The sequence below is a fragment of the Melospiza melodia genome, chromosome 5 (assembly GCF_035770615.1).
Source record: "Melospiza melodia melodia isolate bMelMel2 chromosome 5, bMelMel2.pri, whole genome shotgun sequence".
NCBI classification, from domain to species: domain Eukaryota; kingdom Metazoa; phylum Chordata; class Aves; order Passeriformes; family Passerellidae; genus Melospiza; species Melospiza melodia.
In genome coordinates this window covers 16705650-16721820 of record NC_086198.1, presented here as the reverse complement: position 1 = coordinate 16721820, position 16171 = coordinate 16705650, and the positions used below count along the sequence as shown (strand labels likewise).

General features: G+C 39.9%; 1 protein-coding gene across 8 annotated transcripts in view; it reads left to right on the top strand.

The window, feature by feature from the left end:
- The first annotated feature begins 656 nt into the window (after nt 1-656).
- The window catches only part of LOC134418306 (sodium/hydrogen exchanger 9B2-like), a 25781-nt gene continuing 10266 nt past the window's right edge, over nt 657-16171 (top strand). For 2 of the 8 annotated variants that reach the window (XR_010027755.1, XM_063156426.1), the window contains exons 1-9: nt 663-741; nt 3338-3437; nt 4612-4795; nt 6099-6269; nt 8940-9082; nt 10807-10934; nt 11831-12006; nt 12533-12639; nt 13773-13922. Coding sequence is in view for 7 of the 8 variants with exons in the window: in XM_063156426.1 (XP_063012496.1) it covers nt 3348-3437; nt 4612-4795; nt 6099-6269; nt 8940-9082; nt 10807-10934; nt 11831-12006; nt 12533-12639; nt 13773-13922 (1149 nt within the window). In the remaining variant the exon portion in view is untranslated. Of the gene's footprint in view, nt 742-1707; nt 1790-3337; nt 3438-4023; nt 4049-4611; nt 4800-6098; nt 6270-8939; nt 9083-10806; nt 10935-11830; nt 12007-12532; nt 12640-13772; nt 13923-16171 lie in introns of those variants that run through there. The other 6 variants (XM_063156431.1, XM_063156428.1, XM_063156429.1 and 3 more) reach the window with 6 other exon arrangements.

Genomic DNA, 16171 nt, shown 5'->3' with positions numbered 1-16171 from the left:
CATTACCTCATGTGCACTTACAAATGGCGTGGATAAACTTTAAGAAGTTTAAGCTTTAAGAAGTCAAAATGCTGGGATGGGAACAACATAAATATGCAAGTTGTGTTTGTTTGGGGTGGTTTTGGGGATTGGTTGGTTGGGTGGGTTTTTTCTTTTAAATCTCCTCCCTGCCCCAGTGCATTTTGTCTGTGTGCACCCAGAGCACAATCAGCAGCAGCTCCTTACCCTTTCCTTGCACCTCATCTCCAACCTCTCCAGCGCTAAAGTCCGGGTTAAAGGACGGTGTGTAGCTTCCCTATGCATCTTCCCACAGCCATGGGAAAGGCAGCACAGAAAGCCTTTTTCGTGTGTAGCAGATGCAGTGAATTTCATGGGGGACTGGCTACAAAAGAGACAAAAGTCTTCCTCCTGGGTGCCCTGACGGCTACCAGAGCCTTGGATGGGCTCAGGACCGGTCCCATCGCTCTCGCCAACCTGACAGCTCGCACCATGGCCCGTCTGCTGCCGCCTTTCCCGCGGTGACCATTCAGCAAGGCCTGCGGGCAGCCCTTGGGGGCATCCCCAGCTGCAGCCGCTGGCCTGGCGGAGCTGTGGCGGTGGAGGAGGGCCTGTTGCGCCAGCAGCAGCATTAGCAGCGGGGGAGGAGGAGCCGGAGCCGAGCAGCGGGGCTGTCCCCGCTGGGGCCGCGCCGGCAGAGGCTGAGGGGAGCGGGTCCCTGGCTGAGGCCCCGCCGTGCCGCAGGTGAGTGCTGTGAGTGCTGTGCCCCCGGTCTCGCTGCAGCCCATCCCTGCAGCAGGACGGGTGAGCGGGGGTGCGAGCGGAGAGCGGGCTTGGCCGGCAGGACGCTGCTCCCGCGTCTACTTGGCGCCTTTTTGGAGATAATGATGGTTTGGGTGTTTTAATCGTTGTTTATTCTGAGCGCCGGTTGCTGCGGTGGGCTTTGCGGGATTTCTTGTGCATGGCTTTCTGTACCTGCTGTGTGCAAAGCAGAGCGCTGACAGTCACCGAGAGCTCATGCTGTAGGCGTGCATGTGCTGTCCCTGTCAATCAGCTCTCCCTCACTACCCATTCCAAAACAACTGGAACGAGCGGATCTAGTGCAAACCTTTCTGCTTTCCATACGAGAAAAGTGTATTTTACAGGGAGGTACTAAAATAGGTCTACTGCTGGCTGGTTTCCATGGGATAGGCCTTAACCCTGAGATACAAATTCCTCTCAATGATTTCTCAATCACTGATTTTTGTTGGCATAGAAGGTGGAATTGAAAAACCAAACGAAAACCCCACCCCACAAAACACCCAAAATCTGTGAGCTTCCCAAAGACCCATGCTGGCATAACTACTCACTTTGGTCCTCTTGATCCAAAGGACAGTTCTTGGAGGTAGGTTCTTGATTCTGCCAACAGGGTGAAGACCTGCCACAAACCATATAAAGACAGCACTCTCAGATTCATCATTCACTCCCTGAAACCATTCCTGTTAAACAGAACATTCAATATCCCTGCTTAGTCCATCTTGTCTGTCCCACACGCTGCTGAGAACAGCACTTTCTGGAGCTGAAGCTGTGGTGGATTTGCCCTTCTCAGAAGTTATAATTAATCAATTAACTCTTAGAAGTATTAATTATTTTTGTGTCAACAGCTATGTGACTGATCTGGGATGTTGCCTGTGCAGAGGTGGATGGAGAACGATATCCTTCTGTTCTTTGCTTGCACACAAACCAAGTGCAAAATTAAGTACAGAAAACCACCCTGGGAAAGTGGTTGGTGAAGGGAAGGAGGGAGGCACTGGTAGGTTGCTGGTATTTTCTGTTCCAGTCAGGAGGATTGGCATTTGTGGATTCCCAGTCCCAATGAAAGGATAAAAAAAAAACCAAATCAAAAGTATCACCAATGTCATTAAAAAGCCTAAAATTCTAAAGCTACAACTATTTGGTTCTGCAAGTATTAATTAAAAATACAGAAAAATACTGAAAATTGAGTAAATAAGGACTTTAAATAGGAAAGAGGGAAAAAGCAAAACTATTAACTTATAACACACTGAAAGTGCTTGGCTATAGCTCTGTATTGTGCTGTGATTTGGTCATGCCTCAGGCCAGTTTCATATGAGAACAGCTCAAACAAAACCTCATAGGTGTTAGAATGGCCCTTTTCTTTATGGTATCCGCCCTTCCCAAATATCAAATATTTCCTTTTAATCTTGAGGCTTGATAATTGTGATAATCAGCTCTGACTTACTTCCAACTATCTAGCAAGGAAGGCATTTTTTGGCTCAGAAGTTCTGGCTTAACTTCACTGATGTTTTATATGGCCAGAGCAGTGTAAAAGACTTGAAAGAGATTTAGCTGATGGAGAATATGTGCCAACCTTTGATGTAAGAGAGAACACTATCAAGTCTTACCTCCAGATATACGCCTGCCCCCCTTGATAACTCACACTTGTGAAACTACAGTAAATACATGCACCAAAAAATATCTGACATGCAAAACAGTGCACTGCCATATTTCTTGTTAGAATCTATGGGACAAGTAGTGGACCAGTTAGAGTTGAGCAAATACAATGGTAACTATCCACAAATGACTTGGATCTTACTTCTTACTCTGAGAACTACCTCCATGGGCTATAATCAGTAAAAAAAGAGCCATGTTTAATCAGGCTGCAAGCTGTGAAAAGTCCTGATCTTTATTCAAACAGGCATCTTCACTTTCTTAGATACTCAATGTGTTTGTAACTAGTAGCATCTAGAGAAAACACGTTGTTAAAATTGGTCTGAAAATCAACCTGGATCAGTCAAGCTTAAGTTAGGGGGGAAGTGTCCCCTCCTGAAGCCTTAGAAACCTCTTAGAGTTTTAGAAACTATAGTTGTTCTAACTTCATTAAATGGTCACTTGCACTGACATATACACAGGACCCGTGACGCTTTCAGGACTAATGGTCCTGCTAAGTGGTACTGGCAGCAAATAATATTTAATATGTGCTGAAAGGAGGCACAGATGGAGAAAGATTACAGCTGATGTTTTAAGAAGAAATTAAGAGGTTAGCACAGATAATTGTGATTCTAAAACTCAGAGGTTTTTTTTTGTTTTTTTTTTTTTTGTTTGTTTGTTTGTGGTTTTTTTGGTGCTTGAATTTCTAAGCTTAATACAGTTATTCAGTTAGTTTCTGTCCTTTGTTCTTAGGTACAGCATACAGAGGCACACAAAAATCATTAAACTTGAAATTTTATGGGCTGAGAGGATTTTTCTACATGGTCTGTGGGAAAAGACATCACTGAGAAGTCATCCATTTGGAAAACTGTTTGCTTCTCTGTAACTTTTCCCCCCTTATTTCTTTCTCTAGGTTTGCAACAATGGTAAGGGAAGATGTACATGACAGTGAAGATTCTGAACTATCAGTATGTGAGAGAAATGGCATGATTCCCATGCATGAGCAAAGTGAGGTAATTAACTAAGATCCCAAAATATTATTCTAGTCAGAGAGAACTCTCCTTTTTTCCCCTTTTTAAGAATAAAATTCTTAATCTAAAAGGCACTTAAAAGTAAGCATATAGTATTGAGTGTATCTCATATAGATGTCTGTATGGCACATCTTTATGCACATGGTGATCACAGAATCATGGGGTAAACAAGTCACTCCATTCTGAATACTCATGAGATCTGTGTTCCAGTCATGACACTGAGTAAGGAAAAAAAATATATATATACACAGAGAAAGAGAGAGAGAGAGAGGGAAGAAACAGAAAAATAATCAGAAATGTGGAACTACTACTGGAGAAGGGCCAAACCACATTATAAGCAGAATTCCATGTCTACAGTATGACAATATGCTGACATGAATAATCATACAGGAAGGCAGATGATTAACTTGTCAAAAATAATGTTAAAATTAAGTGAGACATATCCAAAAATGGTCAAAAAGTGCTTTGGTTATGAATATGGATAAGTAGATGTACCAGTATAAGAGAACAGGTTCAAGGGAATGACTCGCAGTTATAGTATTTCTCCATCTTTACTTTGACTTACTAGCCTGAAACTTCCAGCAATGGATCATGTGAGTAAAGCTTGTGCTGGCCAGCTGTGCTGTTTCTTTCGTCTTTGTTTTGTTATTTTGGTTCAAGACTTTGCAACAGTAATTATTAAGGAGTTATAGTAAAAGTACCATCTCACTGGAATGATGCTAATCACTAATTCTATTGTGAAATCCAGTCTGGAAGCAGAACATTAACATATTGTAGAAAATATTAATAAATGTTTAGTTGTGTACACAAGACAAGCTGAGCCTGGCTTGCTATTATTGCTTCTTCATCAAATATGCAAATATTGTTACTGCACAGATGCCATATCTGTTGGGACAGGAGCCCTGTCAGGTGCAGATAAAAAGGCAAATTTCCTGCAATTTCTCACATACAGTTCTTGGTGCAATGCAGAAAAACAAACACAGGGCCAAAATGCCAGAATTACATCAAAGCTGGGCATTCCTGTAGTGGTTGTTCAGTGAATGTGGTTGCCTGTAGCCAGTGTGGATCCAGTGCATCTCAGCAGACTTCAGGTGGTGCACACTACTTCAAATAAACACAGTGCCACTTCTGAGGGAGTCTCCTTGTTTGCCTTCAGCAGGAACCAACAGCAGGTGCCAAAGGTACTGATGGGAATGCACAAACAGAAGAAACTGCTCTCTTAGACCCCTGCACTCAGCAACCTCCAGAGCCAACAGCAGAGTCTTCAATACCTGCAAGAACATGGAGGCAAATATTTGCTTGTCCTCCTCAGGGTTTACTGGCCCAAACAGTGACAAATGGTAGGTAAGAGACACAGCGTTTAATTGAAACGAGAAGTGGTGAAAGAAGTACTTGTTTCTCTGAATGGAATGATATCTGTCCTTGAAAATAATGAATGGAAATAGCTGTGTTTTACTTATCACACCATTGTTTGAATGTTTGAGCCAGAGGGGAAAAAAAAGATGAAACAAATGTTTGAATGTACAGTTTTTGTTTCTTCAGTCTCATATGTTTACTATGGTAGGTATATTTTGCACTGCAAACTATTTTTATCAAAAGAAAGACCTCCTAATTTTTGTCTTGATAGTTTGTCCTTAGTACTACAGGCTTGCAAAGGCAAACTCATCTTTTATTTAAAATTTGTACTAAACTGAAAACTCCCAAAAGAGATGCCTGGCTAGCTAATTATTTGAGATTTTTTCCTAACAAAAGACATTTCATGTGTCCTTGATTGCTTCCACAGCCACTTGGAATTCTTAAGCTTTTATGTTTGGAAATCTACTGGTCTTACTTTGCCCCCTGTCACTCTCAAGTAAGATTAAGAAAACTCCAATTTGAAAATGCAGGACATTTATTCAACACATTTTTTTCTTCTCCTTCAGTCTCCTGTTTTATATGTCTGCATGCCTGTTCTCGTTGGGCAACTGTTGGAACAGATTTGTGAACCTTGAAAGAGCATAATGTTTTTACATATCTTATAATATTTTCACACACTGTTCTCATAATATTTTTCAGGATTTTTCCCCCTCTGTATTATTCTGGTTTGATTGCTGTATCAAGGAAAGTATTTTACTCCAGAGGTCCAGAGACATGACCCTCTTCACAATTTTTTTCCCAGGGATAACAATGTATTGCACAAACACATTGAGCCAAAAAATTATTCTTCAATTATTTTAAAAATTAGACTGGAGCTGCATTCATCAGCTTGAAGATGCAGCCAGGCTGTTCAACAGTAGATTTTACTGTGGTTCTGAAGTAGCTGAAGGAAGATAAGCAAATGCAAGATAAGTTAGTGAAAGTCTTTGCTTCAAGTTTGGAACCTGTGAAGTGCTTTTCACAGCAGACAAAGGCTCACTAAATTTATTTATTGATGTTCATGTTACCAATTTTAAAATATTTTAGCATCTATAAAATCAGAACATCAGTTTGGGGACCATCAAAGATTACCTGCATTGTTATGATTAAATTAATTTTTAAGGCAAATAATTTCATTTCTAAAAGTCGTGGCTAACATTTTTCATTAATAGCAAAACAAATGTGACCTAACAGCAAATTTGTTGCTAAGAGATTATTAACTGTTAATTATTTTTTGTTTTGTTCCAGTTGCATTTGTGGTTCTGGTTTGGGCTGTGGTTTGGTCCATTACTGGGGCTGAGTGTCTCCCAGGTGGAAATCTCTTCGGAATTCTGTTTCTTTACTTCTTTGCTGTCATCGGAGGTAAAATTTTTGGATTCATTAAGATAGGAACACTACCCCCTCTCCCTGCTCTTCTGGGTAAGAGATCCTTCCTTCTTCCTGCATATTTTGTGTTGTCAAGTAGTATCTGTATGGGTAGATGTGTTTGGATTGGGAACAAATAAACTGTGTCCCATTGAAAATCTGTAGCTTTTCCAAATGATTTTTTCTGGTCCTCTCTGAAAAGGTGCAAAATTCCCCAGACTGGAATTGAAATTAGTCAAGGCTCTCTTCTTAATCCTTTGTGGGTCAGAGAACTGTTTGCCTACAGACTCAGTTTATCGTCCTTCAGACCATTCTGTCACAGTTACTTAAAATTTGGGATTAATAATACCAAACAAGAATCTTAATCCAGACATCATTTTACACTAATCTCTTTGCAAAATTATTGCTGAGCTATTTCTTTAGTATCTCACACAATGAAAATGTTTTCCAAAGAAAACATTACAGCAATTCCCTGCTACTGGTGGTACAAAGGATTTCTTTCTTCTCCTTCCTTTATCTCAAGATAATTGAAACCTAAGAAAATAAATTCACAACAAGGAATAATTCTTCTGCAGAGAGTTATACTGATTCAATCATAAGGTTTTTTCCACATCAACATCCTATTTTATCTTACATAGAACTACAAAATAGAAGTGGGAGATTAAAATAATGTTAATGCTGACATCTTTAGAATCTTTTCCGGTTTCTTTCCTAGAGGAGGTTTTATCCTCTTAGATGAGTACAATATTTTGAAGTGCTGTGATGTCAGTGGAGCTGGAAATGAAGCTCTAGGTTCTTCTCCCCAGCTGTATGCTGTCCCCTTGCTGTATTTAGTGCATAAATGAGTAAAGCTGCTGACAGACAGTAAAACTGCTTGGCAGGGTGGGCCAGGTGTGGCTCTGTAGCCTGCAGGGCTGGTGCTGTGCCTCACACAGGAGCTCCTCACACGGCTCTGTCCAGGCAGCTGTGCACTCTTGTGCTGTTTAGTTTCACCAGAGGAAAGAAATTCAAATGAGAGGGAGGGAGGTTTTGCATATGGCATGCATGCCTGCAGTATGAACATGGAATGTCACATGCAGGGAGTCTGCCCATTCTAAGTAAGCACACCTCTTAAACAAATAAAAGTATTTCTGACCATTTGGGTTCTGCTTGCTTGAGAGTTTTTTAATTACATCTCTATCTGAAAGTTATGAGTTGAGCATGAAACTGCTTGTCAGACAGGTAATACTGTGCAGCAGAAACTTCAGCATGACAGCACATGTCTCTTGGGTTGTTTAGGACAGAGTTCATTGTTCACATCCCTGGTCTTTGAGGAAAACTGGAGAAATGTATGGCTCAGAAGACAAGACAGACAATGTCTGTGAATATTCTGTTTTTACATTAAGAATTCAAACCATGTGCTCTTACCTGCCTATAACCCACTTTTGCTAGGTCCAGTAGAGTGTAAGGTGGCTGGCTGAGCACTTAAGCACCTTATTGTGAGTGTCTCTCAGGAAAAAAGGAATGAAATTGGTACTGAAACAACCACATAATAAATTTTAGGTGCATGTTGCAGAGAGGTTTCTGCAACAGGAACCATGAAGCAAATCAATTAAGATCTCCTTTGGGGTGGAGATTTTTGCTTTGTTAAGTAGATTCCCAGATCAGGGTAGCCTCAGTGACTTGGACCTCGTGCAAATGTTGCAAACAGCATGTGATCACAGTGCCAGCCTCATATAATTGTCATGGGGTACCACAGATTAATTATGACACTGTTCTTTTTCCGAGATGTGGTGGAAAGAACAATGTCTGAAAGTTTACTGTCCCAGGACAAATCAAGTTTACAGTCAAGGCTCACACTGAGCTGGGACCAACCTGAGCACAGTGATTTGTTTACTTTCTGGGGTTTTTTAGTTTCCTGTTTCTAAACATGACTAATATAAAATTATGCTACAAAAATGTATCTTTGAGTCATCAGGACTCACAATGAATCCTCTGTAGATCTGTATTTGAGGTCAACTTTTCCAGTACTTTTCCATATGCTTCCAGAGCTGTGGCTTCAATAGCTTTGCAGGAAGTCTCTGCTTTGACAGTTTTACTAATATTTGTAAAATGTTGTGTCTTGCAAGTAGCTCAAATAGAGGATAAAACAAAGTTTATGATTTCCTTTCCCTTTTTTGTCCCCTCTTTGTGTAAGAGTTTCATTGCCAGAGCCCTTGAAAATGTTTAAATTAGTCCATGATGAGCTGGTTTACATTATATTTCCTAGTGAATGCAGCATAATGGTTCCTGTGTTACCTGCATTTCTTACACGTAAGAGGATTTTTAACAATTCCCAGCTTCTGAGATAAATACACAATATTAAATGATCTTCCTATTTTTGTATTAAAATAAGCTAACAAGAAAAAAATCTCTAAGAATGCAGAGGTGTCTTTGCTTATGCTAAGTATGACCTGTACCTTGTAAACAAAGCTGAGTTCTTTTGACTCAGACTAAAGCTGTGTATCAGCTGATTTATTAATTGATAACCTGCTGGGTTCTGAGGCCACTTTCGCTGCTTTAAATGTGTTTATCTCTTCTCATGCCTCAGGTCTGATTGTTAAAACATGGCTAATAATTTGGAATACAAATTTTTTTTTCTCATATAATAACATGATATGGTTATCTGTTTTTAAGAGTGCTATACAGGCTTTTCTTGTGCAATAAAAAAATCATTTGACAGGAGCTTATTTGTTTTGACTTAAGGCATGCTACTTGCTGGTTTCCTAATCCGAAATACCCCGTTCATCAGTGACTTTGTCCAGATAAACCTACGCTGGTCTGCAGCACTGAGAAACATCGCTCTTTCCATTATCTTGACCCGAGCAGGACTCGGCTTGGATCCAAAGGTATGGCACCAGCCATTTGTGTGTGGCAGACTATACAACAGCAATCAAAAAAACCTAAATAATTGATTCCATTAAAAATATTGAACTGCTCGGTCTTGGAGCATCTGCAAATTAGATCATTACAGAAAGCATAATTTCTGTTGTATAATTATATGGTAATATTGGCAGTTGAATTTGTACATTAGGCAAGCAATAAAAAAAAACTGAAGAAAAAAAAATTATTATTATTTTTATTTCCTGAATTTTGTGAGTGGAACCTATGGAAGATGTGTGCACTGTCATGGTCTGTCAGGAAGAGTTTATACATTCCCTGACCAACTCCCTGTTAGTTTATACTGAAAATTTGAAGCAATGCAAGGGATCCCCAGTCCTTGAAAGAGAATGTTTTTGAAATCCCAGCCAACCAAAAAAGTGTAAACCCTGTGCAACTTTTTTAACTTTTTTTTTTTAATCATGGCCATTTTAATGCAAATATGTTAATTGCAAAGATGAATCCGGCTGCACTACTGAAACAATGATTCTCATCACAATGAAGCCCGTAGCAGTCCTGTGAACAAAAAACAGTCTCTGCACCCTGAGAAACATGATACTTCATAAACTGATGAAGGCAAGGTTTTGCTTATTCAGAATGGGCTGGCTGAAATAAAGCTGTACCCTACTGGCCCCTCCCTGTTGAAGGAACCACTCAGAGTTTATATAAACTTAGATAAAGTATGGGTAGTTTAGAACATCTAAATTCATTTCTCTTAACCAAGAAAACCTACAGAGTTGCCAATGCTACAGTTATTTAGGAAAATAAGGTTTTGTCAATATTGAAAAATACCTGTTTTCCTTTATTATCATCATCCTCTTTTCCAAAACATTGAGGCTTGTATGAGCATGAACTGTGTGGTGTTAGACACAGCTTAGATGTCCAATTCTGTGAGACTGCATTTTTTTCTATTCATAACAACTTTTTTTTGCTGAGGGAACTTCATTTTTGACTCCTTTTTCTTCCATGTGGTAAGAAAACCTTTGCTTGGACTCTGTGTGTGGCAATGCTTTGATGCAGTTACAATTGTTCCTTGTGTAATTGAAACTCTGAAGACATAAAAGTCAGTTTCTCTTAGTCCTGATTATGCTGGGATAAACTGGTCTGGTAAAAAGTGGAACTCACTGATTATACTTTCTTTTTTTTTTTTTTTTAATTTCATGTCAAAATTAGGGACCTACTGTTTGTGACTATTAAAGACAGATCTTTATTAGAAGCAAATATGCCAGTTTAGAAAAATTTTTTAAAAGTTGCTGAGCCAAAAGAAGCCTAATCTCTGAATATCAAGTGAGAGACAGCTGAAAGATGCTTGGCTTCGTGTGCAAAGTTGATGTAGGTCTATAACTTTTCATGATTTGTTCATAGATTTTGGGGCAATTTTGGGGGCTGCTCATGCAACTTCTGGGATTATAGTAAAATATTTTGTGGATGGAGCAAATGAAAAGAAGCCAAACAGAATTTTCTGTTACTCCTTCCTGTGACATTCAGGCACCTTATCAAACCTAGATTCACTGCCACACTTGTAATTTTATATCCAAATCCGGTTGGGCTTGGGCTTATCTCTCGTTTAGGCCATGTCATGTCCTATAGTGCAGCTCAGACAGGATTCTTTAACAAGCCATATCAGATTGTAAATGTTTTTCCTCTCTGTAAAGCCAAGGCTTCTGACACTGTTGTGCCTGTATGATTGCAGGCTCTTAAGAAGCTCAAAGCTGTCTGTTTACGGCTTGCTTTCGGACCGTGCCTCTCAGAAACAGGCACAGCTGCTGTCCTTGCCTTCTTGTTCCTGCATTTGCCATGGCAATGGGGATTTATATTAGGGTAATGTACTGCCTTTTCTCCTCTATGACAAAAGTGCTGGTTTCCAGGCTGCAGCTCAGTGATCTAACTGTGGTTAGTTCTCTGTGACAAGCAGAGACCTCAGTTCAGTGCCATTTGGGAAGCTGTACTCAGCCCCTCTGGTTTTACCCTTTGTGTCTGGCTCTGTGGCTTATTTAAAGGTCATATTTTCAGGCTGCAGAGGAGTACTTGCATCTTTACTTTCCTGTGTTTGTGACTTGAGCACTTGAAGAAAGAAGGATGGTGCAATCCCTGAGTCTTGAACCACAACAAAGGGGGCTTTTAGGGACAGCAAATTATACCACAGTTTGGACAATCTTCATACTGGAATTCAGAACTTCCATACAGAGAGATACACATAGGACAGCCTTCCTGTCACAAATCAAGGACAAGGATGTGGCATAGTACATTCTAGAGTAACATCCTTGAAGAAAAGACCTTTTCCATCTAGCCCTATCTAAATTGGTGGACTTGGGCCAGACCCATACACTGGAACAAGATGGGTGAACTCCTCCTCTGACACGTGCTGAATTTTATGAGAAGGAACTGGGCTGCTGAGTCATAAGTACGTCTAGACCAGGTTTCCAAATGGGACAATCCAGGTGTCTGTCAGGGAGCATAACTGGCCTGCAGTGGAAACTCCAGTTTTAGCCTGTGGAGCCTTTTACTTCTAATGTTACTGAGTTGGGCAGAAAGTAAGAGCTGATTGGAGATCTGCACAGAAATATCCCTGCGTGTAATTAGAGGGGAAAGGTTAGGAAAATGCTTTAGAAAAAGGTCTACTTATTTATACTTCAAAAGAATTAAGGTCAGAACATTTTGAAGTTTTTTTTAGTTCAGTGCTTTCTTTTTGAGATACTGAACCTGTGTATTTTCAGTTTTGTTCTAGGTGCAGTCTCCCCTGCTGTGGTGGTTCCCTCCATGCTGATTTTACAAGCTGGGGGATATGGGGTGGAGAAAGGTGTCCCAACTTTGCTAATGGCAGCTGGCAGCATCGATGACATTCTGGCTATCACAGGCTTCAACACTTGCCTTGGCATGGCTTTCTCTTCTGGTATGCTGGTTAATCTGTACATAATGAAATGCAGAACAGTGATGTTTTGGAGAATGTGTGCTCTGTTATGACTGACTGGTTTAATGGCATCTTATTAGAAAAGTCATGTATAGCCTTAAATACTGAGATGGAAATTACCCATGTTCAAAAGTTGGTGTAGCATGGTCAGCTCTGAGTTGTGGGTCACAACAACTTTTAGAGAACATTTTTCCTGGAGTGCTCCCTTACCTGCCAAGTCTGGGCTCTGCATGCCTAACACGATGCTTTGAAATTTCACTGGGTTTGGCAGTGTTCTTACAATGCCTCTTTCTCTGACTTCTCTTGCACACTTTCTTGGCATGAGCTTTCAGAGAAAGAAAGTTGCACCATCCAGTTCTTTCAGGCCCATAGGTTCCCTCCTGAACTGCTTTGCCCCAACTAATTTAAAGCAGACACTGTCCTGGAATCACCTCATAGGTCTGGAGAGCATGGTTTGAGTGAAGCTCTGTGAATGGCTTACTGAATGTGTTTTCCTTTTGCAAAATAGGTTCTACTCTGTACAATGTGCTCCGTGGAGTGCTGGAGGTCACTGTTGGAATAGCAGCTGGGGGAATTCTGGGAATGTTTATTCGATATTTCCCAAGCCATGATCAGGTAAAAACCTAGTTTAAAAAAGATTACAATCAAGTGATTCTTTGCTAAGGGATTATTTTCTTTAGTTATTAATTTCCAACTTCCTGTGAAGCTGGTTTTGGGGAAAGCTTTTTACAGTGCTAGCAGCTTCCAGATTGCAAACCTATCAAGTGAGGATAGGTTTAGTGTTTTAAAGGTGACTATTTATTTACTGCATCAATTATAATGTATGATCTCATAGTCCCCCCAGCTCACCATCCTGCTCTCATTGGAGGTAGTGGAAATGGAGGAAGGGTCTGATACCCATTTCAGACAGTAAAATGATAATTTATTAGATTGATGCAAGACACATGTACTTCTTTAAGATGTATCCAGTAGGCCTAAGATTTAAAATTAACAAAGCAGATGTATTAGAGGTTTTAAGTGATTGAACATATCGTAAGTATTAATTACAATGTGTTACTTCCCATTAAAATTACATCTATAGCAAGTGTTAGATGAATTTTCTGTTGAGGGGTAATTAAATGAACAGAAAATTGTGGAAGAATGTAGATACACTCTGGACTACCAAAGTCGATATTCAGAGCATCTGTTGCCCTCAGTGGCATCAAATTTGTTATTAAATAATGTAAGAAGTGTGATACAAGAGCTAAAGAGTTAGATAGAAATGAGGAACAATGGCAGATAACTGTCTGCTGTGAGACTGAATGAAATAAAACTAGATTATTCCTGGCAAATGTTTGACTTCTCCTTAAAAACGTCTGGTGGCAAAGATTTCACCTTTCCTTGGATAAACTGTTGTAATACTTGACCACACAGGTAGAAAATCCTGCTATCACAGAGCTGAGGCAGAGCTGCTGGAACAGAACATCATGTTCCTTGCGATAAAAATAGCCTATTGGCAATAAAAATTTGGGTGGGCAGAGGGAAAAAAAATTATGTTTTCAAAATTTGTATTCTTAGGAATTAATGTCTGAAAAAAGTCCTCAATGAACTGAGCAGTTCAATTCTCACTTGGAAGCTTTGATTCCTTCAGAATTATTAATTTTTGATTTTCTTTTCAAGTTCTTACTTTCAAAATTAAGAGGAGTAACTTTTTTCCCCCATTTCTGAAAGAAATTCACTTTTTTGTTTGTCTCTTTCCTTGGCTGCAGGCATCTTTGGCATGGAAGAGATCGTATTTTATACTTGGATTGTCAATGTTTGCTGTTTTTGGCAGCATCTACTTCGGCTTCCCTGGATCAGGAGGGCTTTGCACATTAGTCTTAGCTTTTGTTGCAGGTGTGGGATGGTCTGATGAAAAGGTGAATGTTTACCTAAGAAGCATACCATATCCAAAGTCTGATGAATGTACAGCCTGACAGGAGCTTGAATTTCTGGAGTGGTAGTGGTATATTTCTGAAGCATTAGAGGGTGTACAGATTTAAAAAACAAACAAACAAGCAAAAAAACCCCAAAACCCCACCAAACCAAGCAGCACATTGTACATTTTTTTGGAAGTGTTTAGCATTTCCTGTGACAGAAAGTGACCATGTGTGTCAGTAGAGCAATGTGTATGCCAGCACAGAGCCTGGTGTACTGATTGAGAAATGCTCAGCTTTTCTTAGACATCTTAAGCCATATGAAGGAGACTTAGGCACTTGACAGTAGCAGTCCAGAGCTTCAATTCCCAGCTCTGGGAGTGTCTGTACACAGTCAGTTTATGGTTAAGTTTACAAATAAGTGTCCAAGATGCAGTTGTGTACATGGCCTGAATACCCTGAGGGTTTGTTCCCTGTGATTTGGAGGAGGTGGAATGAAAAGCAGTGATTAACTATCCTCTCTCATCTTTCCCAAATATCAGCCAGTGTAATTTGGATAACTTCGAGAGCAGGGTGCACACAATAAATGATGATGTAAGGCCATACAAAAACCATACAAAAGACTGCTTTTTAGTCACTTTCTCTTAGGCCTAGCCTACTTCATGTTACTGCTGCTACCCCACTGCCTTTCTGTACCCTGCTATGTCTGACAGCCTCTTTTGCTTGATCCCATCTACTTTGTTTTGAGGGCATCTTTCTCTCCACAGCTATAGCTGTGTGACATTCAGTAGAAGGAGAGGAAGAAAAAGGAAAGGGGGTTAGATATAGGAGAGTCCATGTTATTATCCCCATCTTGACCCTGACTTTACAAAGATACCAAGGTTTGTTATAACAATGAAAAGGAACTAAGATTGTCCAATTTTAAAGGATGAAAAGCTCTTCTTGGGACTTAACTAGTTAAGGACATTACAACTGATATAGCTCTCTACTGAAAAGCTTTTAAACCATTATAGGAGGAAGAACCTTAAAAGAGTATATGCAGTCTGTAAAGGCTTAGTTCTTTTAATCTGTGAATGAAGCTTCATGGCCTTAAGTATATTGATGTCAAATGCCTTAGCTCTTTTTTTCTCCAATAGAGATAGAGGTTTGTGTACTCAATATATTACTGAGGTTTTCCTGCTGAACTTCTCAAAGGCCACTGCCTCCCACTGTCCATGGTGGAAGACACTTGACAAACACTGTCTACAAAGAACAGTGAACATTGGACCTATTCCTGGGACAGTCAAATGGGCAATAAATAGGCTGAAATCCCTAAAGAGGGGATTTCTGGGGGCTCTTTTTTATTTTTTAAATTTAATTTTATTTTGCCAGATCTGAAAGGGGGAAAATAACAAGGGGAAATGAGGCCAAAAATGTTTTTATATATATATATATATATATATATATATATATATATACACACACACACACACACATATATATATTTCCACCTCATTTTCTTTATGGTTACAGAAGTTTTTGTGTTACTGTAACCTACCATTCCTTGACAGAAGAGCAAGAGGTGTTGCAGGATCAGTCCCAAAGAGAATACCAAGGATATGTCTAGGCCCTGGATTGATTATTAAGTGACAGAGCACTGCACTTACATTTTCCACACACTCCTGCCTGAAGGTTCATTTGCTATTGTAGAACCCACTTAATGAAAAGACAAGTGCTATTTGATATACTATGTGTACCTTGTCATGTAAGTGGAAGATTCCTGTTTACCCTGGCAGCAGTTGTTTTAGGAAAATTGTGTAAAGTTCAAACGTGAGGAGAAAAGATGGTTTTGCCTTTATACACTATATTGCAGTGGAAAGTTCAGCACTCATTCCTGCTATGTGATTTCAGACTTGCTCAGGCTGACTTTGCTCCTGCTGACATGGAGAGAGGCCTCTGACTGAGTGTAGCATGAACAGAGGTCGTGACTGAAACTTGGGACAGTCAGACTCTGCTCAGCTACAAATGGAAGAACATGTTTAGGCATGCAGTTCCCAAAGGCTCAGAAACTTCATGGCAAAGCTGTTGAAATGACATCTTTCTAAATACTGAAAATCAACAATGCTCTATTTTCTTCCTCTTGTCTGCAAACTGCTCTGTTACTGTTCAAACACCAGTGCTTTTTATTTCTCCTCTCAAGACATCAAACATTTATTTACTAGGACAGCCAGACTCAGTCTGACCTTCAAAAGGTGTGCAACTGATTTTGAATG